The sequence below is a fragment of the Canis lupus genome, chromosome 17 (genome assembly GCF_011100685.1).
Source record: "Canis lupus familiaris isolate Mischka breed German Shepherd chromosome 17, alternate assembly UU_Cfam_GSD_1.0, whole genome shotgun sequence".
Classification (NCBI taxonomy): Eukaryota; Metazoa; Chordata; class Mammalia; order Carnivora; family Canidae; genus Canis; species Canis lupus.
This window is the reverse complement of record NC_049238.1, coordinates 7,657,277-7,679,670: the sequence shown is the minus strand read 5'-3', so window position 1 is coordinate 7,679,670 and position 22,394 is coordinate 7,657,277. Positions and strand designations below refer to the sequence as shown.

The 22,394-nt window shown below is 44.2% G+C and overlaps 2 protein-coding genes across 7 annotated transcripts in view; one reads left to right on the top strand and one right to left on the bottom strand.

Annotated features, from left to right (window-relative positions):
* Positions 1-1,469: 1,469 nt before the first annotated feature.
* On the top strand, positions 1,470-22,166 carry PDIA6 (protein disulfide isomerase family A member 6). Its single transcript, XM_038560770.1, has 13 exons — positions 1,470-1,561; positions 6,864-7,005; positions 10,913-10,970; positions 11,412-11,538; positions 13,018-13,124; positions 14,473-14,603; positions 14,998-15,112; positions 15,725-15,865; positions 16,404-16,488; positions 16,618-16,690; positions 18,033-18,191; positions 20,489-20,585; positions 21,178-22,166. The coding sequence occupies exons 1-13, from the start codon at positions 1,543-1,545 to the stop codon at positions 21,244-21,246; spliced, it is 1,323 nt and encodes a 440-aa protein (XP_038416698.1). The 5' UTR covers positions 1,470-1,542; the 3' UTR covers positions 21,247-22,166.
* Positions 22,107-22,394, bottom strand: part of ATP6V1C2 (ATPase H+ transporting V1 subunit C2) — a 52,717-nt gene continuing 52,429 nt past the window's right edge. For all 6 annotated transcript variants that reach the window (XM_038560771.1, XM_038560773.1, XM_038560774.1 and 3 more), the window contains one exon: positions 22,107-22,371. In XM_038560771.1, coding sequence (XP_038416699.1) covers positions 22,282-22,371 — 90 coding nt within the window. In that variant the 3' untranslated portion in view covers positions 22,107-22,281. The remainder of the gene's footprint in view (positions 22,372-22,394) is intronic.

The following is a 22,394-nucleotide window of genomic DNA, read 5'->3' as shown; positions in this document are numbered from 1 at the left end:
GTATGAACCGCTACAGAGAAATAAACTCTTCTTGAACCCTCTTGCACTGTTGGTGGGAATGTGAACCGGTGCAGCCCCTCTGGAAAACTGTTTGGAGGTTCCTCAAAGAATTAAAAGTAGAGCTACCCTACAACCCAGCAATTGCACTGCTGGGGATTTACCCTAAAGATACAGATGCGGTGAAACGCCGGGACACCTGCACCCCGATGTTTATAGCAGTAAGGTCCATAATAGCCAAACTGTGGAAGGAGCCTCTGTCCACTGAAAGATGATGGATAAAGCTGTGGTCTATGTGTACAACGGAATGTTACTCAGCCATTAGAAAAGACAAATACCCACCATTTGCTACGAAGTGAATGGACCTGGAGGGTATTATGCTGAGTGAAGTAAGTCAATCAGAGAAGGACAATTGTATGGTCTCATTCATTTGGGAAATAAAATACTGGGGGGAAAATAGTGAAAGGGAATAAAGGGGAAAGCAGAGAAAATGAGTGAAAAATATCAGTGAGGACGACAGACCAGGAGAGACATCCTAACTCTGGGAAACGAACAAGGGGTGGTGGAAGGGGAGGTGGGCGGGGGAGGGTGGGGTGACTGGGTGACGGGCACTGAGGGGGGCACCTGATGGGATGAGCACTGGGTGATATGCTATATGTTGGCAAATTGAACTCCAATAAAAAAACATGCGAAAATAATAACAATAATAAAATAAACCTTGCCTAACACAGAAACAAAATGCTCCAAGGCCCCTCCGCAGCCAGAAGGGGAAAGGGATCTTAGCCTGCTACGTTTAAAATATTGGACTTTTTGCAAATTTCACAAAGCACGTGACCCCGGGGGCGCTGCCCAGGCCCTCGCAGGAGGAGCTCGGAAGCTGAACCCCGCGGGCCTCCAGGGGGACCCCATCCTATCGGTGCCCCGGACCGAGGAACTTTTAAAAGTAATTCAACAAAATGAATACGTGTGGAACGACGGTATATATAGCACGTGCTTAGCAAGCGTTTGATGGACTCCTCGTCCAGGCACGAGAAAAATCCCCCCCGTGGGGTGGGGAGGGGGAGGGGGACGAAGAGGTCAAGGGGTGGGGAGAGGGTGGGAAGGGCCGCCCTAAAGGCCAGGGAGGGAAACAGAATAAAGACCCGAAGACTAACAGGAACCGGGCGCCGGGCCCCCAGGGCAGAGGCCGCGAGCGCACAGGGCCCGGCGGGGTCCCAGCGCCCCCCAGCGCCCCCCACCGCCCCCCGAGGAAAAGGAGGGGCCGCCCCGCCCCCAGCAAGTCCCTCCTTCCGCCGCTGGCTCCGCCCCCGAGAAAAAAATCAAACCGGGAACCTCTACCCGGCCGCCTCCCATTGGCTGCGCGAATGAGCGAGGCCCGCGGCGACCAATGAGCGGCGGCCACGGCTTGGCGAGCGCCTTCCGGCCCGTCCCCGCCGCGCCGCCCGGCGCCTGCCTCACGGGCCGAGGGCGGGACGAGGGGCGGCGGGGGCGCGGCGCGCGGAGCTCAGGCGGCGGCGGGACGACGCGGCGGCGCGGGCGCTCGGCATGGCTCGCCTGGTGCTGGGTAGGCGCGCGGCCTCGTCGCCCGCGGGGGCTGCCCTCGGGAGGTCCGGGCGGGGCGGGCTGCGGTGGGGGCGCGGGGCCCTGGCGGCCTCGGGGCGGCTCGGCGGCGGGGCGCGGGCGCGCGGGGGCGCGGGCAGCCGAGGCCGGGAGCTGCGTGGGAGCCGCGCGGAGCAGCCCGGGCCCTGGCGGGGTGTTCGCTGGAAGCCCACGGAGGGGCACCCCGGGAGCAGAGCCGGCCCTGGAAGTGGAAGCAGGCCGGAGCGTGGCCCGGGAAGGGGGCCGGTGCCCTCCCAGAGCCCCTGAGCCGGGGGCTTGGACTCCGAAAACTAAATGGAGCGGCAGCCTTGCGTGCATTGCGTAAAGGTCTGTTTTAGGAAGCGCAGGGAGTGCGGGGAGGAGGATCCCGTCGCTTCTGTGGCTCCCCTTGGTGCCACCCGCGGCGCCCCGGCCCGGCCCCGCGTTACCAGCCGGGAGCCCGGGGGCCCGGGAGCCGGTACCACCCCGCTCTGGGTGCTGCTCGGGATCGGGGGTTCGTAGAGGTCTCCCGGGAGGAGGCAAGAGACGAACACTTGGCTGTACTCCTGCGGAGAAGCTACAGGAGGGGAACAGGTTCCGGTCTGCGTTCAGTTTCCCTCGGGGCGAATTCACACTCGGCTCCGAAAGGGTCAGGGATCCTGTCAGTTAACCCGTTACTTGATTACACGTCGTGAGCGTTTTTTGGGGGGGAGCCCTGTTGGTTTCTAGATGACTGCTTTTGGGATCTTGTACTCTTCTTCCTAGCAGGTGTGGTGGGACGGAGATGCTGCTGATGTGGATTTATAACGTCCTTAGCTACTGTGGAGGGATAATGGGGAGCCACAGATGGCAAGACCATCTGCTCCCAGGGATGCTAGACACTCGGATGTTCCAATTTCCCATTGGTGCTCATTATCCGTGAGTGGAACCGCCATGTGAATTGTAGAAACAGAACATTATTAGTCGAGATCGATTTACTTTATCATCTTAAGTGGCCCCGGGTTTTTGTTTTTGTTTTTATTGTTGTTGTTGGTTTTCTTGAGGGTTTTTGAAGGGAGTAGTTACTGGCTTCTTTCATGCTATTGGAATCTATACATCTTGTAATCTGTGTTTCTGAGTATTATGTTCAGTTTCTTTCTAGGCCCTACGAGGTCATTGTGCCTTTTAAGGAATTTGGGTCCCCAATCTTTATTATCAAGACATCTCCTTTGGAGAGCCATTTAAAAGAAAGAGGAGGCTCTTGTGAGAATTAGGCAAAATTTAAAGACAAATAAGCCACACACCATTGCTGGGGGGGGGGCGGGGGGGACCCAAACCCTCGTCCGTGTTACACTGATGTCATGACCATCCCTGTAGGGAAAGGAAGCACATTCCTGAGGTAAAAATCATGGTCCATCCCCTTCCGTGAAGCTAGCCTGCTTGTAACATCCGTGCTGTCCGTGATTGACAGGAGAAGGGAGAGGACCTAATTCTCCTCCCACTATCTACCTAATGGCCCTCCTTGGGATTATACTAATGCAGTCTCCAGTCCTTTGGTTAAAAATTTGGATTGCATAACAATGTTCTATCTCTTTCCAATTGTGTGGCCTTGGGCAAGCTTGTCTTCTCTGTGGCTCTGTTTCCTGGTGTAAAAATGAGCACATAGAGTTCTTGAAATGAGTTAATATATCTTAGTTGTTTAGCTAGTGCTTGGTGTGTGGTGCTATTTCAGTATTCTTAGTTACCATGTCAGTTTCTGGAGGGTACTTGGACAGATACATATATTGAAATATTAGCTCTTCCCCCAGTCCCCCTGTAAGATCATCTCTTAAGAAAATATGTATATTTATTTGAGGGGAAGGGAAAGTATAAGAATTTTCAGCATTGAAAAAAAAAAAAGAATTTTCAGCATTGGTCTGTTAATAGAGACAAATCAGAAATAAATTCTGTTAGTCGTGGATTGGCAACATGATAATGGCTATATAGGGGATGAGAGTGATAAGGAGTCCATAATTATATAGAAAATGTCTGACTTATTTTTTTTTAAGATTTTTAAAATTTATTAATGAGATACATACAGAGAGGCAGAGACACAGGCAGAGGGAGAAGCAGCCTCCATGCAGGGAGCGCATCCTGGGACTCGATCCCAGGTCTCCAGGATCAGGTCCTGGGCTGAAGGCGGCACTGAACCTCTGAGCCACCCAGGCCGCCCAGTCTGACTTATTTTGAGTGAAAAAAGGTTACAGAAAGGAATGTATAGAATGACCACATGCATATAAGTATGAAGTTTTAGAGCTCTGAGTTACATAGAAATGTCAGTAAGAATATTCACCAAAATACTGCCCATTCTAGTGGAACTGTTGATGGGTTTTCTTTTGCATTTTCAAAAATTTCAGTGAGCTCAGTGTATCGAACAAGTATCAATTCATGTTGATTAAAAAAACAAAACTTCAGAAAGTAGATCTCTGTGGAGATTTTCCAGGACCAGTCTTAAGTTCTAAGTTTATTCAGAATTAGGACTCTGCTTGGATTCTTAATTTACTTTGTTAGATATGTCAAGCTCCCCTTAACCTTTCCTGCAACAACAAAAATATAATTGAGCAGCACAGTCCCATGGAGATGATAATGCAAACTTCATATCTAATTTTTAAATATTCTGTTAACCACGTTTAAAAGGCTTAAAAGAAATAGGTGAAGTTAATTTTAATATAAATTTCCCAAGTGTCTATAAGATACCATTTTAGCATGTAATCAATTTCAAAAATACTAATAAGATACTTTTTTCCTCCTACCAAGTCATCAAAATATAGTGCACTCTTTATGCTGTTTGCACATGTAGGGGCAGCTGCATGTGGCAAGTGGCTGCCATATTGGACAGTAGAGGTTATCAAGAGAACCCCACTTTGGTTGGCTTGACCTCCATCCGCATGCACCCTTTCCCACCTCTCGAAGTGGAAAAGGAGGCCATCTTGTCCTGGGCTGCCCCTGTCACTGACCCTGGTTCCCTCCCTTCCTCATTCCAGGCATTTTATTTCATTATTCCTCCCCTTTATCTTGAGCCTCTCCCACTCCCCATATTTTTTCCCTTCATGCTCAGATCACTCTCGACTTTAAAAAGAAACCTCCCTTCTACCGCAGGTTTGCTTGCTCTCTTGTGCTCTTTCTAATAAAACTTGTTTTAAAGAGTTACCTGTTTTCATCAACTTGTTCCCTCCTACCCTCTCCAGTCCTTTGCAGATTGGCTGCTGCTTATTCTCAGTCCTTCACCACAGCTGTCCTGGGTCCCAGCGATTTGTCATTAAATCCAGCAGTTCATTTTCCATCTCCTATTTGATCTCCCAGTAGCGTGTGTCACTGCTGCCCATTCCATCTTTCCCTAGGTTTGGGTGCCACCACTCTCTTGAGAGTTTCCCCAACCCGTCTGCATTGGAGCTAGAAAACTCTCTAGAAAGCAAATCTAGTCATACTTCCTGCATGATAACCTCTCATGTCCGCCTTAGTAAAGTCCACAGTTTTATTTCCTAAATTCCGATATTAGCCAATCTATAATTGAGATGCAATTTTTTTTTTTTTTAAAGTAGGCTCCATGCCCGGTGTGGGGCTTGAACTCACATCCTTGAGACTGAGCATTGCATGCTCAGCTCTGCTGACTGAGCCAGCCAGGCACCCCTCCGATGCAGTATTTTTGAACAACATCATTACTTGGTTTATTCATGCCCATGACCTACTGAACCATTTTATCCTGAGCACTAAAAAGACAACTGTGGTTTAATGGGAAGAACTTGGAAATAGACGTCAGAGACCACAGATGGGCCACTAGATGTGCCTTTGTTTCCTTATTTACAAAAGCAGGATTATTCCTGCTCTCCAGTTATCAATGCTTTGAAACACCAAGTGGTCTAACGTATTTGAGAGTGATTTGAAAATTGAAAGCGCTATGTAACTACAAGGTAGAAGATTTAGCAACAGAAGCGTTGACATTGGTGTATACTCCTTCCAGAAGAAATACACCATTGAGCTATTCCAAAAAGCTCCATTTGAAATCTTCCAGATCCTATCTACAAGACATGTAAATGTGATTGCAATGATGCACACATGCTGCCTTAGAAGACAGGGCAGTTTCACAGTTTATTGCATCAGTAGATAAAAAGAAATAAAATCATCTTCATAGATGCTAAAGAGGAAGTAACAGGTAGGAATTCCTTTACTATCATAAAGTTTATCTGTTTCAACTCCAAATCCAGCAAATAAGAAAATATTAAAGTCAAGAATAGTCCATTATTAAGCATTATTCTGAAGGTATTAGATGCAATGCAATTGGAAAACAAAAATTCTACATATATTTAAAAGGAGGAGGTAGAATTTTGGTAGTACTACCTATTCAAAAAAACTTTTGAGTTCTTAAAATATTCATAAGTCAGTTCGGAACTTTTCTTCCTGTATAACAGTTAAAAATTACCTTTCAGTTCCTGGAGTAGCCAGCCAAAATGCACTTGGTCCACCGTGTGGCTAAACTGTGCTATCAATAATAACGACAAGACTCCATCCTCACTTTATTTTTTTTAAGATTTTATTTATTTATTCATAGAGAGAGAGAGAGAGAGAGGCAGAGACACAGGCAGAGGGAGAAGCAGGCTCTATGCAGGGAGCCTGACGTGGGACTCGATCCCGGGTCTCCAGGATCACACCCTGGGCTGAAGGCGGCGCTAAACCGCTGAGCCACCCGGGCTGCCCTCATCCTCTCTTTATAACATTTATATGAAAAATCTTTGTAAGCTCATCCAACAGCATTGCCTGTGCTGGGTGATTGTCATGAATAGTATTAGCAGAAATAAAAATATTTATAAAAGGAATTACTGCCCTTGGTAGTCCTATTTTAGTAGAGGAGACAATTTTTCCTCCAAAAGTAGTAATAAAGATGGTGTGCTAATATTGCAACTGAATAACATGAGAAATAATGCTGTGTGGATTGCCTAGGGTCACAGGGAGGCCTCCCAGCTTTTCAGTATCCTTGCCCATAAAACAACAGTAGTATTACCTCACAAGGTGACTGTAAAGAATGAAGATGTTAGTGCATAAGCACGAAGTAAGAAATCTTTTTCTGGCTACAGTTCAAGAGGTGAGCATATGGCCTCTGTTTCCTACTTGCTGTGCCCTGCAGTGAGCAGGAGAAGGGGAGGGCACTGGGGGTCCAAGGGACCCTGCCCTAGAAGGACCTTGAGCGATAGAAGACCCCACCCCCATTGTCCAAGTTGGCTGCTGGAGCATGAACCCTTTCACTCATGCTGTGCTTTGTGTCCTTACCACAGGTCTGGTGAGCTGCACCTTCTTCCTAGCAGCAAACGGTCTTTATTCCTCTAGCGATGATGTGATTGAACTAACCCCATCAAATTTCAACCGGGAAGTTATTCAAAGTGATAATTTGTGGCTGGTAGAATTCTATGCTCCATGGTAAGTATAAAACAGTTGTGGGATATTGATGGTACTTTATAAAATTAGGAGAAATATTACATGAAAATGTGCTCTCATTCAGCCGTCTAGTTTATCTAGTATACTGCTTGTTCAAAAGAAGTAGAGAAGGGGATGGGAGACTGCCTGAAGTGGTGCCAGTTAAAGGCCATGGAGATGGAGTCCATTGGAAAAAAATGGTTGAAGTAACTAATTGTTGCAAGAAAGAAGAAAGAAAATTTTTCTTGTAATTAAAAAAAAAAATATATATATATATATATCAGTGATGAGTTAAGTAGGATCTTGATGGAAGGAAAACTCATGGTGAAAGAATATTGGGCCCAGGAAAGGGAAGAACTAGTGATTCCATTTTGTTTCTTGAGAGTTGCTTCCAGAAATATTAGAAAAATCTGGTCTAATTTAAAAATTCTTCGGGGATCCCTGGGTGGCTCAGGGGTTTGGTGCCTGCCTTTGGCCCAGGGCGCGATCCTGGAGTCCCAGGATCAAGTCCCATGTCGGGCTTCCAGCATAGAGCCTGCTTCTCCCTCCTCCTGTGTCTCTGCCTCTCTCTCTCTCTCTCTCTCTCTCTCTCATAAATAAATAAATAATTCTTTTAAAAAAATTCTTCTCTTGCCTTACATGCATTGCTGAGGGAAAAAAAAAACCCTTGTAGAATAAAGATGTAATTATATTGAAATTAATGATGCACAATTATACGTAGTCAAAATACAGTATTGAACTAATTGTGTGTGTAGTTAAGCATATAACGCAAACAAAACAAAAACCCAACAAATAGAAGTGTAGAGGCAGATTAATGGGAACTGCAAAATGTGCATGAGGCTGTACTTCTGTAAATTAGCAGCCTGCAGGTTCGCTGAGCCCCAGCCGGCTGTGTGTCTTACAGATAAACTGTGTGGTGGTCTGAGAACCAGGAAGTCCTTCTAGAGGTGAGCTGTGCCCCCCACACTCACATAGGGAGTAGTAAATGAAATTCTTAGAAATTCCTACCGGGACAGCCTGGGTGGCTCAGGGGTTTAGCACTGCCTTTGGCCCAGGGTATGATCCTGGAGACCCGGGATTCGAGTCCCATGTCGGGCTCCCTGCGTAGAGCCTGCTTCTCCCTCTGCCTGTGTCTGTGCCCCTCTCTCTCTCTCTCTCTCTCTCTGTCTCTCATTAATAAATAAAATCTTTTAAAAAAATTCTTCTTACCTGAGTTGGTGCATTTTAGGCTATACTTGAAAGGTTTTCCTTCATTGCTTTAAGTTTTTCCTTTGCAAGACCATGAAAACTGAGTTTTGGAAACTCAATACCAGTTTTCATGGACTATTTCACTTAATGTTCAATGTGGCAAATTAAGGTAAAATCCTCTACTTTTATGTTACTACATTGTGAATACTATTCAGCTTAATGCCTTTTTTTTTTTTTAAAGTTTCTTTTTTTGTTGTTGTTTTTTTTTTTTTTTGTTAAATCCAAATGAGAATTCTGTATGGATTAGTTCATTCATATAAGTAAATGTACCGATAATAATTGTAGAAACTTAAGTGTTGGATGCCTTTGTATGCAATTTTTATAAGTTAGATTTTTTTTTTAATCATTTTAGAATGAGTAATTGACATTGTTTTGGGGAGCTACGATATTAGAGAATATACCTCACTCTAAAACTAAACCAGAGAGCACAGCTGAGAAGGTCGGATCTGGATCATGTAGTTAATGGTTACTGTTAACATGGCAGTTTTGCTTCCTAGTGTTCTGGGGAAGAGGAGGTATCATTAGAGCAAGTGTTTTTCCTCTCTTCTTGTGTTTGGACTTGGCAGCTTGGTGAAGGCTTTGAATTCTCCCCAGAATAAAGGTTTTCCTTTTCCGTGTATAAAATAAAGGACACGAGGTCATGGAACCTAAAATATTGAAATACCATTATCAAAATGTTAAAATAAATATTGATGTGGGGGATCCCTGCATGGCTCAACGGTTTGGCGCCTGCCTTTGGCCTGGGGCGCGATCCTGGAGTCCTGGGATCGAGTTCCGCGTCGGGCTCCTGGCATGGAGCCTGCTTCTCCCTCTGCCTGTGTCTCTGCCTCTCTCTCTCTCTCTCTCTCTCTCTCTCTATGTCTATCATGAATGAATAAATAAATCTTTAAAAAGTGTGTGTGTGTGTGTGTATTGATAGATGTGGTTATGTAGTACTCTTGCACTGGGACAGTAAATACCAAGATCCAGCGGAAGATCTAACACCTAGACACCATAATCGTGAAATAGTGATCAGCATAAATGAGGTTGGGAGATCAGTGGAGCAGCTCTGGTAGTGAAGTGATGTGAAGGTAGCTGTGAGTTCACTTGTGACAAGTGGTGTGCTGTGAATGTTCACCATTGAAGGAAAGCCTTTATTTCCAAGTTAGTGAAAAAGAGGTGGTTTCCCTTCATCAAAAGTTCCTGGAACCCATGAATTTTTATCCACCAATTTTAGGATCTGTGCACTACAGGTGAAGAACTCTGGGTAGAGGTGTAGAGATGTGTTGTATTTTTGTGGCTTTCTGTTGTGTCTTTACTATGCTTCATATCGAAATTAAAGAGAATATATACTCTTGACGATCTTTGATATGAGTCCTTTCATAGAATAAAGGGAGACTCAAGAGCCACAAAATCCTATAAAATTTTGACACCTGGACTTCTAAGTAGCTCACCTGAACAGCAAAAGATACTAGATTTTAAGTATGTAGAACCGGCATTCCAGGATATTTCCCAGAAGATTCTATTAAAATATTGAGATAGGCTTAGGCTCCTGCGGAAGGTAATAATATATAGTGATTAAGAATGTGGGACCTGGAGTCACAGAGACCTATCCAGCAGCTCTGTCACCAGACACCTGTGTGATGTGATATTGGACAAGTTTCTGAACTTCTCAGCCTCTGTCTGCTCATCCATAAGGTGAAAATAACAAGGCCTGTCTTCAATGTTTTGTTGATGAAATGAAATTGAAATCCTGTGTGAAGGGCTCCTCATGGTCCTGGCATGTGGCATTTGCTTAGTAGGTTTTTAGAACCCTAATTAGGAGACTTTGTTCTAAAAAACAACTAATCACCTCTGGGTAAACTGGCTATAGTGTTTTCATCCAATGGATGTTATTCAGCAATGAAAACGAACAGTAAAACAGTTTACAGCCTCGATAAATGGTATAAACGTAACAGGTGTGTGTATCTATAACTTTTAAAAGCACATGTCTGTATAGTTCAGGATAATTTATTTTAAATACTGTTCCTTAGAAGATTAAAGTTGTTTTTCCTTGTGTACTCATCTCTGTCTCTCTTGTTTCCTCTCACTCTTTTATCTCTACCTTGTGGTATCAAGTACTTTTTAGCTTACTAGAAGATTTGGGATTACATGTACATTTGTAACCCTACATGCTTCTGTGGGAGCCAAAGAGCATTGAGATTTAGGCTTTAATACAGATGCCTCATCTATAAAATGAAGAGGTTGAACTAGATCACAGAGTATCAAACCTTAATGAGCTTAAGAATCACTAATTGATCTTAATAAAATGCGGGTTCCTGAACACCTTCTCTAGGAGTCTTGATTTCATGGGGCCCAAGAATCTACATTTTGCCTGACCTTTTAACTCAGACCAGCCATTGAGGTACACTTGACCGGATAAATGCCAAAGTTCCTACCCCAGGATAGAGTTAGAAATGACAGTTTAAACTTTTTAAATTAGTATATGAAAAAGGATTATAGTAAAGCCTTAAAATGGGAAGTTCCTTCACATCTCTGTGTTTTATTAATGCCTGTATGTACTCCCCGGTGGGTACCGTTTGCACCCACCCCTGTGCAACTCACTCTGTAGACTGTTGGTAGAGGATTTTTGAATTGGGGATCCAAGATATTAATCGTTGCCTGTGTTTTCATCTCCCAAAAGGTGTGGCCACTGCCAGAGGCTGACACCAGAATGGAAGAAGGTAGCAACTGCATTAAAAGTAAGTTTCTAAAATGTCCACATTCAGGTGTATACGTATAAATAAGTATACAACTGGGCTTAATGTGCAATAGGAAAATAATTTGCACATTGAAGTTCAGAACCTTTGTTCCGGTGCCGAAATCATGTAGAGATCAAAGGGATAATTTACATCTCATTTTTACATTGGCTGTGTTCGTTAATTCGATTTTCCAGATTAACGACATAATTACTCTTAGTTGTAGTAATTCTGGGAGCAACAGAATTCCCTCTCTAGGGCTGACTTAACATTCCCCCGTCATTCCACGTAGGAATGATTTCTCCAGGCTAAAGTAATTCCATTTTTGTAAACCTAATCCTGCCCTTTATTTTCTTGTCCCTGAGTCTACATGAATCAAATGGTGGGTTTTTGTGGAATCTGCTATTTGAAAGAAAAATAGGTAATACTTTTATTTTTTCACAGGATGTTGTCAAAGTTGGTGCAGTGGACGCAGATAAACATCAGTCTCTGGGAGGTCAATATGGTGTTCAGGGATTTCCTACCATTAAGATTTTTGGATCCAACAAAAACAGACCAGAAGATTATCAGGGTAAGGACTTTCCCTAACTGCTCCATTCCCCCTGGTTGGAATTTTAATTTGAGCAGGTAGGTAAAAAAATAGGAGCAAAGGCCTGTTTATTTTTCAGAACACAGTCATACCTGTTTACATACCGTTTGTAGTTGCTTTCACACCAAAATGGCAGCATCTAGTGGCTGCAACAGACAAAGATAATTACTGCCCAGCTAAAGATAATTACTGTTGGGCCCTTCACAAAGTTTGCCAACTCTTGGGTCTAGAGTGAGAAAATCCTCTCTTTCTTTCCTAGTGCATTTCTTAATTTGGTTTATTTCCAGGTAGATAGGTGGAAGGGGCACTGCTTCCGAGGATGGAGGCATCTGGAGATAAAGAAGGAACAGACTAGAAGGCTATGTTATGTGCAGTTCTTGGACTTTTGTGTTAGGAAGTATCATCCAGGGCTGTAGTACACACCATCTGAACACATTCTGAATATTGCTGTACTGTATTTTCTTCTAATGTCAGGTCAAAATGTTCTCAGACGTTTGATAAGAAACTACTTTTAAAAAAACACAAAATTGGGACACTTGGGTGGCTCAGTGATTGAGTGTCTCAGGTTGTGATCCGAGGGTCCTGTGATTGAGTTCTGAATCTGGCTCCCTGCAGGGAGCCTGCTTCTCCCTCTGCCTCTGCCTCTCTTTGTCTCTCTCTCCCTCTGTGTCTCGTGAATGAGTAAAATCTTAAAAAAAAAAAAAAAAAATAGGAAATTTTCTAAAGAAATTTTATTAGAGTTTTGCCTTTGAACTCTGAAGATAGCCTCATGGCTTAGATTGCCCATATACTTCTGAGTCAGTTAACAGCCTCCTGACTTTTTCTTGAGTATAGTTTTTGGCTAAACTTCCAAAGGCTGTTGTCATTATTGAGTTTCAGTAATTCAGTTACTTCTTAGACAAGGAGTAAATTCAGCTAGAGAACCTAAAAAAGCCTAAAATAACAGTGTTGTCAGCAAGAGAGAAAAAAGAGGCCTGGATTATGTGACTTTTCAGACCTTTCATATCCTACTTTTTCCTGATTTTTTTTTCTCTCCATTATCATAGAAAGTTTTTCTTTTTTCTTCAATTGGTAATTTGTATTTGGAAATATTCTCTGCTTTATTAAGTAGATACAGGTTTCTTATTCATCTGTGTATGTGTTCCTTGTTCAGTAAACATTCCTGAGTTACTCTCATTTGTAAGTGGTATTAAGAGTGGTATTTGTAAGTGGTATTAAGAACATACAGGAGGATGTTCTTGTTCACACTAACAACCTCAAACTGAAATTGGGGATTTGGCTTTCCCAGTGAAAAGTCCAGTGCAATATGCATGGTAGGGAAAACTTGGCTCTCTGCTAAATACACGTGTGTACTGTTGGGTGTGTTCAAACATCTGATTAAACTGACAGATTGAGGTAGTGTCATACTGGTGCACAGCCCCCCACCGCCTGTTTGTGTGATTGTTCCTTGTCTTCCTATAGGGAGCAGAACTGGCGAAGCCATTGTGGATGCTGCTCTTGGTGCTCTGCGCCAGCTTGTGAAGGACCGCCTTGGGGGAAGGGGTGGCGGATACAGTTCTGGAAAACAAGTAAGGCTGTATAATGTCGATTTTTAATGCGTGTGATGATTTTTATGCCAGAATATGGACTCCTTGGAGAGGATAGATTTTTTTGGTTATTACTAATATTTTAATGAATTTTCAGTTGAAAAATAACATGAGGTTACATCAACTGATAACAGAGGAAGTCAGCTACCCATCCTGTTCATTTGGCCTCCTCAAAAGTCACTGGTCCCAGGGCACCCTGCCACAACTGCAGGCCAAGAACCAGGCCACAGATGGGCTTCATTGGCCCAGCGCTAAAATAGAAGAGTTTGGGCTGTAGCTAGAGAAAGAGCTCCAGGCCGGGGAGCTGGGCTCAGGGATCCTATGGCCTTTGTAGTTCCAAAGTGGAGAGAGAGACCAGATCGGCTTTAATCAAAGAGGAAAGCAATTTAAATAATCTCTTGGCTTATATCTGTAGTCAGCCTGAAATTCTGGAAAATTCTACACAAATGGAAGAAAAAACAATTTCTTGTCCCGTGGATTGGTATTTTAGATGCCCTCGTATGACAAGTGATGTTTAACCATGATGTACTTATGTTCTTGTGAAGAGGTATTAAATTCTTAAAAATGTAGATTAAATGGCCCTTTACTCTTAAAGAGATCATTAAAACTAGCTTCCTTCTACAGATGATGAACTTACCCAGAGATTTCTGGCTCTTGCCTTTGATTTCAAACTCCAACACTGAATGGTTGCAGTTGTCTCCCCTAGTCCCTGGCTTTTGGCCTAGACACCAGAAAGCCCTATAACAGAACTGACTGCTTCTGCCATTTGGTATTTAAGAAAATTCTTTGGGGGCGCCTGGCTGACTCAGAGGAGTGTACAACTCTTGCTCTTGGGGGTATGAGTTCGAGCCCCACATTGGGTGTAGAGAGGACTTAAATAAGTAAAACTTTAAAAAATTTCTTTGGAAAAAAGGGGTTAAATTCTATATTTAGCTCTCTTGAATGGTAGGGACTTTATCTGTGGAAAGGTAGCAGCTGTGGTACGTTTAACATCCTGGGATGAACGAGCAGCTGTGCCCAGTCTGAATAGAGTAGTGTTCCTGGGTGGTTCTGTGAGCCATGTGGGCTTTCTCTTAATAAAACAGCAGGTGATAGAATTCAGGTGCATGTGATAGCTTATGCTGTAGGTTCTGGTAATTGACAGCAAACACTGCTTACCAAGCAAAAATACTATTAAGGAATAGCCCCAATCTGAGTGAGATAGTTTTCCCTTGAAAGAAAGCTCCAAACTTTGTTAACATTGGAAGAGATTATTGTAGAATTCTGTTTAGAACAGGGTAGTGTGCTTTCTGGACAAGCAGAGTTGAATGTCGCATGTCACCTGTCACAGGGTAGGAGTGAAAGTTCAAATAAGAAGGATGTGATCGAGCTCACAGATGACAGCTTCGATAAGAATGTCCTCGATAGTGACGATGTTTGGATGGTTGAATTCTATGCTCCTTGGTGTGGACACTGCAAAAAGTAAGTGCTTTTTACCAGGTTCTTTAAGTTACAGTGCCTTCAATGTAGTCACCTCGTTTGCTTTGAAGAAGCTGACCCAGGCCTAGGTAATCCCCGAGCTCTCCTCCAGAAAAACTCGTGACTCCGAATGACATTACACATTGTCATTACTGCCAAGAGTTTCTTCTGTCATGTGTTCAGAGATGAACAGGGAGCCAGCATCCAGATTCTGGGAGGGCAGTGACAAAGGCCCGGGAGGTGAATGTGGGAGGGTGGCATCATGTCATGCATGGAGCTATACACAACCTGTTGTCCAAGTGTGATTTCACGGGGCTGGGCAGAAATGCATGCCTCAGCTAAAGTATTTGTGCCGAGAGTTAAAATACACTTTTAACGTGCAAGTGTTTTTCTGTAGCCTCGAGCCCGAATGGGCTGCTGCAGCTACAGAGGTGAAAGAGCAGACGAAGGGAAAAGTGAAGCTTGCAGCTGTGGATGCCACGGTTAACCAGCTTCTGGCCAGCCGATACGGGGTGAGTGTGGCTGTAAGGCTAATTGTTTTTATGTTACTTCATCCAGTATCCCAAGCCTCCTTGTGCAGTAGGAGAGGAGATGTTTGGCCATTTGTAATGAAACTAAAGCACTTTATTGTTAACCATTAAGTCTTGAACTTAGGACTCTTTTTTTTTTTTTTTTTTTTTAATCTAATATCTCACTATTTCTGCTGTGTGCTTAATGCAAATCTTTAGCCTGCCCAGGCTTTTACAAGTTGCTAATACTGCTTTTGAAGTTGGTGCATTTGTCTTAGAGCAGATATAGTTGTATTAAATATATATGTAAGATTTGAATAAAACTTGGCTGGGAGCACTTTGCGGGGCTCAGTCGGTTAAGTATCTTCCTTCAGTTGAGGTCATGATCCCAGGATCCTGGGATGGAGTCCCACACCAGGCTCCCTGCTTGTGCTTTCTCTCTCTCTCTCAAATATATAAAATGCTAAGCCTGGTAGGCAGACTGTTGGCCTGAACTGATGCAGACTGGGGATATTGTTAAATTAAATCACCCATAAAGTAGTGTTAGAATCTGTAGATATTTTATTCCTTATTAAATGTTAATTTGATTTTGTCTTATTTTTTTCTTTTTAATAGATTAGGGGGTTTCCTACAATCAAGATATTTCAGAAGGGAGAGTCTCCTATGGAATATGAAGGAGGACGGACACGATCTGACATCGTCTCCCGGGCCCTGGATTTGTTTTCTGAGAATGCCCCACCCCCTGAGCTGCTTGAGGTAAATCGCTTCCATCACTTGGGATAAGAGGAATGGTCCAGTCTGATGGTAGCAGGCACCAAAGCAGTAATGACACTCACTTTGCCTTTTCAGAGGAGCTCTTTTCCTTCTCTTTTAAAATGATCTCTTTAAAGTGTTACTGTACTTTCAAGTGGGGAAAACCTGTCTGACAAATTGCTACTTTTCATAACTTTTAGTACTAAAATAATTACACCATGAGTACACATGTACCAAGCTTCTTAGAATGCATCCGGTCACACTGTCATCGTTCTCAAAGTAATAGCTGTTATTTGTGGAGCTCTGAGCATGTGATAGGTGCCTCGCTAGCATCCCAGGGGAAGGGCTTAGGGATGAATCACAGAAGTCCATCGCTGGTGCCGCAGTGCATATGAGGCAATCTTTTTGGGAAGGGTCACTCGGTCTCGTGAACTGCTTTGCTCTTTAGTGAGCGTGATGATGCCCAGTCTTTGTTGTCAAGCTGACCTTTGGGTTTTGTGACTGTGGCCTTCCAACCACCCCTTGTCTTCTGGGCCCACAGATCATCAATGAGGACATTGCTAAGAAGACCTGTGAGGAGCATCAGCTCTGTGTTGTGGCCGTGCTGCCCCACATTCTGGATACTGGTACGATGAACAGAGGCTCCCTTGCTGTTAGTTGCTCTGTGCTGCCTGCCCTCAGAATGTTCGCTTATTTGATTAATGTTATAGACTTGTTTATCTTTGCCTTTAAAAATTTTTGTCTGTTCAAATCAGGAGCTGCTGGCAGAAATTCTTACTTAGAAGTTCTTCTGAAGTTGGCAGACAAATACAAAAAGAAAATGTGGGGGTAAGTTGTTATTTTCTCAATACAATTTGGCTGGGAGAGCATCATCATGTTCCTGAAGTGTCTGATTCCTGCTGTGATTTCTGTGGGATGTGTCCCTGTTTCTCTTTGGTATTTTTTAAATTTAAGAGGTAAATCTCACCTAGAAGGAAAAGAAGTAATGCAGGTCTCTTATTTATAAGATACTGATCTGTGCCACGGTGTATATTTTTTTCATAGCAGTCATTTTAAATAGTGGTTGGGGCCCCAGGCTAGCATGCGAAAACTTAGTTTAGTCGCATAACTGGATTCTGGTACAGCTTCGAAGGCCAGATAAAGAAAGCAGAAATAGAAGTGTGTTTTCTTACCTTTTCCAAGCGAGGACTAGATACAGGCAGATTTTTAAGATAAAGTATGTCTCCTGTTCAGCTTTTTGCTTCTCTTCCTCAATATCGATCGCTGTCCCACCGCCCTCCTGCCCCTGCCGGCCCTCAGGTGACCTTGCGCCTCCTCCATTAGTTCAACAGAGGATTGTGTGCCTACAGAATAGCACGGCTGACGCCCTTTACTCTTCACCATTGTAGAGCTTGAGTAATGTGGTTGAGCATGTTCCCGGTGCTGAATAATAACATACCAGTAAGTTTTACAAAGAAGTTCCTGTACTCCTAGAGAGCATGCATAATCATCCAAATGATGTTAGTAGGATTTCAGGTAATAAAGACAGAAAATTCACCAGGTTTAGTAGATAATTTGGGGGCTGGGAGGAAAACTTTGCAGACTTGGGGGGCTTCTGGAGGTAGCGTAGGGAATGTAAAAGGAACTGTAGTTAAAAGAACATGTAGGGTGGCTTAGCGGTTTAGCGCCGCCTTCAGCCCGGGGTGTAATCCTGGGGTCCTGGGATCAAGTCCCACGTCAGGCTCCCTGCATGGAGCCTGCTTCTCCCTCTGCCTATGTCTCTGTGTCTCTCATGAATAAATAAAAAAATCTTAAAAAATAAAAAATAAAAAAACATGTAGAGGGGCACCTGGGTGCTGGTTAAGTGGTGAAGTATCTGCTTTCAGCTCAGGTCATGATCCCAGGACCCTGGGATTGAGCCCCACGTTGGGTTCCATGAGCCGGCTTCTCCCTCTCCCTCTGCCTGCCACTCACTCCCCCTTCTTGTGCACCCACGTGCCCTCTGTGTCAAATAAATAAAATCTTAAAGAGTACATGTAGAATACATTATTGTTGTGAACTTCCTTTTTATTCCTGCATCCATTTTGTTCCATAAAATATTTATAGTGTAATCTTTTTTTTTATATCTGCTATTTGGATTCCATCTAATTTGAGAGAAATCTTTATCCTAACAACCAGCTTGTTTTTTTAGGTGGCTGTGGACAGAAGCTGGAGCTCAGTCGGAACTTGAAAATGCATTGGGGATTGGAGGGTTTGGCTACCCGGCCATGGCTGCCATTAATGCCCGCAAGATGAAATTTGCTCTTCTAAAAGGGTCTTTCAGCGAGCAAGGCATTAACGAGTTTCTCAGGTAACTTCTTGCTTTCTTGAGTTGTTTATGTTTTGTGGCTTAGTTCTCTTGTGGTGTGGGTTCAAAACTAGGTTTATATAGACCAGGCAATAAATGGAATTACTTCACATTTGGCATTCTGGAGAATTAGGTGTTTGCTTTCTAAATTCTCTTTTAAGAGCTGTGTTCCCTTTTCTGTGGAAGGATTCTATATAGTGAAGGCCACCTTGCCATTTTGTGCTGTTGGCACTGAGCTCTTCCTGATTGTCATAAAAGTCTCAGTGGGCCAGTCTCACCCAGGGGCCACCCTCACATGCTTTGTGCCCCCGACCTCAGGGAGTACTGCTTCCATCTCTGGCCATTAGCTCCAGAAGGTGGTTATGTGAAGATGAGTGTACTCCTGGCAGGGAGGTGATGTGCACACCAGCCAACACGTGTGCTCAGAAACCACACACCTGTTCGGCCTGGCTCATGGAAAAGCAGAGTGAGAAATACCATTGGTGGAAATGTGCAGTTTGTCACACAGCCCATAGAAGCTCGTCAGCAACGAGGAAGCTAAAATGGACAACCTAGGAATATAGTAGCAGCACTTGAAATCTGCACTCAACCCATGACAGTGTTAGTGATTTCTAGATCCTTCCCTGAAGGTCTATTAAAGCGTTCCTCTTGGCCAGAACACAAGTATGTGTCTGGGTGCATTACCTACCCACCCTGAAGTAGAGAAAAGGACTGGGGTTTTATATCTGTTCATGGCCCTTTGGTTTGTGTGAGGCAGCAGCTGTGTTTCTCGGGCTCCCCTAGAAGAGATGAGAGCATGCAGCCCTGCAGAGAAAATGGTGGTACAGGGAGGAGCATGGCTGAGCTATGAAAAACTTTTTTTTAGCAATTGAACTCTGCCCTCAAGGCACAGTTCCCTCAGAATTTCGTTCCTATTTAAAGGAGGCTTGGCATCTTTCCATCAGTCCTGTTTGCTCTTAGTGCTGCTGAGCTTACATAGGAAGGTAATAGCTTTTATTTGAGCACCAGCTCCTGTCCAAATTGGCATCGTTTCAATGAAGAAACGTATGTTCAGAGATGACAAATAACCTGATTCAGGATGCTAATCTCGTAAGGAATAGCACCCCTGGCTTTCCTTGTTCTGTTGACATGGGTTTGTATTTCTTACATAAGCCACCGCTTGGGTTGGCCTTTGCCCCTTCATAGTGAATTGAGCCATTCTAGCTCAGTGTAGACAGACCGTGTGAGACATGGGGCCGACTGGCTGTGCTGACACCTCTGTACTCTGCATAGACAGCATCCTGCCCTGTGTTACGCTTACGGTTTGGTGAATGGTGTAGGGTCGGGTCTCAGCATACTGACAATCTGTTTTCTGAATGTAACTGATCTTCAGACATCAAGGTTTCTCGACGTTGGCACCAGGGCCAGATCTTTGCCCTGTCCTAAGTGACAGATGTTTAGGATCTACCTTTCAGATGCCAGTTGCGTGCCTCGCACACGTATGCGCACACACGGTTGTTCCCATCAGAAATGTCTGCGGTCATTGCCACATGCCCCTTAGGGAGACAATTGCTCCTGTGTAAGAACCACTGGTAGCACATCATGTAAAATGCAGTCTCCAAAGGCAGTGGATCAAATTAACCGGTTTTCCCACTCTGCTGAATAACCATCAGACGCACACAGGGGAGACTTCACTCCTGTTCGCTTTTCCTCTTTCCCCTGTGGTCCAAACACCCTTCACCTGAGGATGCTTGGAGTCTCCTTTTAAAGAAAGCTTACTCCCAGTCCAGTGACTGCCTCTCTGTCTTTCTGGTGAAATATTTATCAGAATTGGTCAAAGTTAAGACATAAGGTGCTGTTTAATCGTAGAACTCTTCTCTGCCCTAAAGCCTGAGGTGTGAGAAACGCCACCATCACCTCCAGGCCTGCGTCCCTGGGCTGGTCTAAGTGCTACTGTGTGCTCGGAGGCGTCTGAGGAAAGGAACTGAATTGCACTTTGAAGATGCCATCTTTCATAAGGTGTATTAGGGGTCTTAAGTCTGTCTACAGTTTCGTTACGCTGACGTCCGTGTTGTGCCTAGGTTCTACGCAATTTTGATAGGTTTTGTGTACTTCGTTTGTATTTTAGCAAAATAAGTTTTTCTTAATTATTGACTTTATTTGATGCCAAGATCTGAGCCATTTCATTACCTTGTCCTGAGATAATACTGTTCAGGAGTAGGAGGTGAGAGATGCCTCCACGGGAACCTGGTGGGCAAGTCATTATTTTAAAGCATTGTTCCTTCATCTGTATGTGCTTGCTTTGGTCATCTTCCCCACAGGGAGCTCTCTTTTGGGCGCGGATCTACAGCTCCTGTCGGAGGTGGGGCTTTCCCCACCATCAGCACCAGAGAGCCTTGGGATGGCAAGGATGGCGAGGTGAGTCCCCAGGGCTGGGACTTGTCATTGTGGTGCTTGGCCAGCTGCTTCCTACTCTCCCCATCCCTGTGCATCTTTGCTGTTGTAAGCCAAGACCTTTCCACCAGATAAAGCCTTGGCGTGGCGTCAGAAACACCTGACCTCACCAGCCTCTCAGGGCTGCATGGCACTGGTTATTCTTGACAGAGACAACCAAGAAAATTTCAGTGTTTGACGTTTCTTTCCTGATTCTCATTCTGAAACCAAACATTGAACCTGGAATTCATGTACCTTTCGTCTGAGAAATACAAAATTACAGCTTTGAAATTAGTGTTCATTCTAGTACACTTGTGTCCCTCCTCCCCAGAAGGACAAGCTAAATGGTGTTAAAGAGGTGGTAATAGTTTAAACTCCTACTTCACCCAAGTTCTCAGCTTTTCCGGCTATGAAATAATAGGGAGTGTTCAAAGCAGGAGCTGGATTAGGGAGGAATGGGCTCTGTAATCCGGGGCATCTCTAGAAATGAGTTTGCTCCTCTGTGGTGAGTCCGTGGGGCCCTCCGAGCCCCCACTCTCCCTCCCCTGCAGGGCCTCACGGTGGCTTTGTTTTCCAGCTTCCCGTGGAAGACGACATTGACCTCAGTGACGTGGAGCTGGACGATTTGGAAAGAGATGAGCTGTGAGAGGCTTGGCACAGACTTCAGTTTTCTTTTCTTGGGAGCAGATTTCTCCAGCAGTGAAGGAACATTCTTCACACTCAGATGAGTCTACCAGTGGCCTTTTTAACCAAGAAGTAGCACTTGATTGGTCATGTGAAAACACTGCAACAGTGAACTTTGCATCTCAAGAAAACAATGAAAAATTCTATGAATTGTTGTAGCCAGCGAATTGGGTTGTCTTATCAAGTAATATTTTGAGGAAAACTGATGGGCTGTTGACATACTTTTCCCTCCCTCTGACTGCTGCTTGAATGTTCTTGGAGGCTGTTTCTTATATTAAGTTTTTTAATGTGATTCTTTCGTTTGAATATTAATGGCTTTTTTCCATTAAAAAATAAAATAATATTTTGGACAATGCCAATAAATGTATGAACTTAGTGTCCACATCATAAATTCAGAGTCCGATGTGTAGCCAGTGAATTAGTATAATGAAGGGTTGACCGTGATGTCCTCTGTCCCCGCACACCTGTGGTCTAGGGGACACCATCTGGATGCCTGCCAAGCACAGATTTCACATGTGTCCCACGAGGTCAAGCTCCAGCCTCGAGATGTAAAATGTACAGCGAGCTTGTAGAAAGAAGGGTGAACAGCAGTGGCCTTCCGCTGAGAGCTGCATTTCACACACAGGAGTTTGTCTCTCGGCGTTCCTGGTGACCGTTAGGAAATAGCGCTAATGATACAGTGAGCTCGGGATCTGGAAGGGTCTTCCTCCGCCCTCACAAGATGGCCATTAAGACACGAAACAGCAGCAGGCTACCGACTCAACAGGCAGCTCCCGTTTATGTAAAGCGCAGTTTTGAGTTCTGTTAGAACATAAGAGACCATTCAAAGGACTGAGCGTTTCTTTATTGTAACTTAAAAAAAATAAATACAACTGTAACTAACTTTTGTGAGCAATTTCTCTAAAAATCTGAATTCTGTAGGGCTCTCTGGCTAAGGGGAACAAGGTGTCTGTAAGAAGTCTGCACGAACAACGCGCAGTGGCGCCAGCTCATCTCTCTAGTCGAGAAGACTGAGGTCGATGTGGAAGTAGACATAAGGAAAATAGTCCTGGTTGTTGAGCTGCAGGCCCGGGATCTCCACAGATGCCTGCAAAAGAAGACGTGGTATTG

Bases quoted from the DNA above. Each gene is read 5' to 3' on its own strand.
- PDIA6 (XM_038560770.1), top strand. The intron at 10,971-11,411 runs GTAAGTTTCTAA...ATTTTTTCACAG, and splicing joins AGGTAGCAACTGCATTAAAA to GATGTTGTCAAAGTTGGTGC. The intron at 18,192-20,488 runs GTAACTTCTTGC...TCTTCCCCACAG, and splicing joins GGCATTAACGAGTTTCTCAG to GGAGCTCTCTTTTGGGCGCG.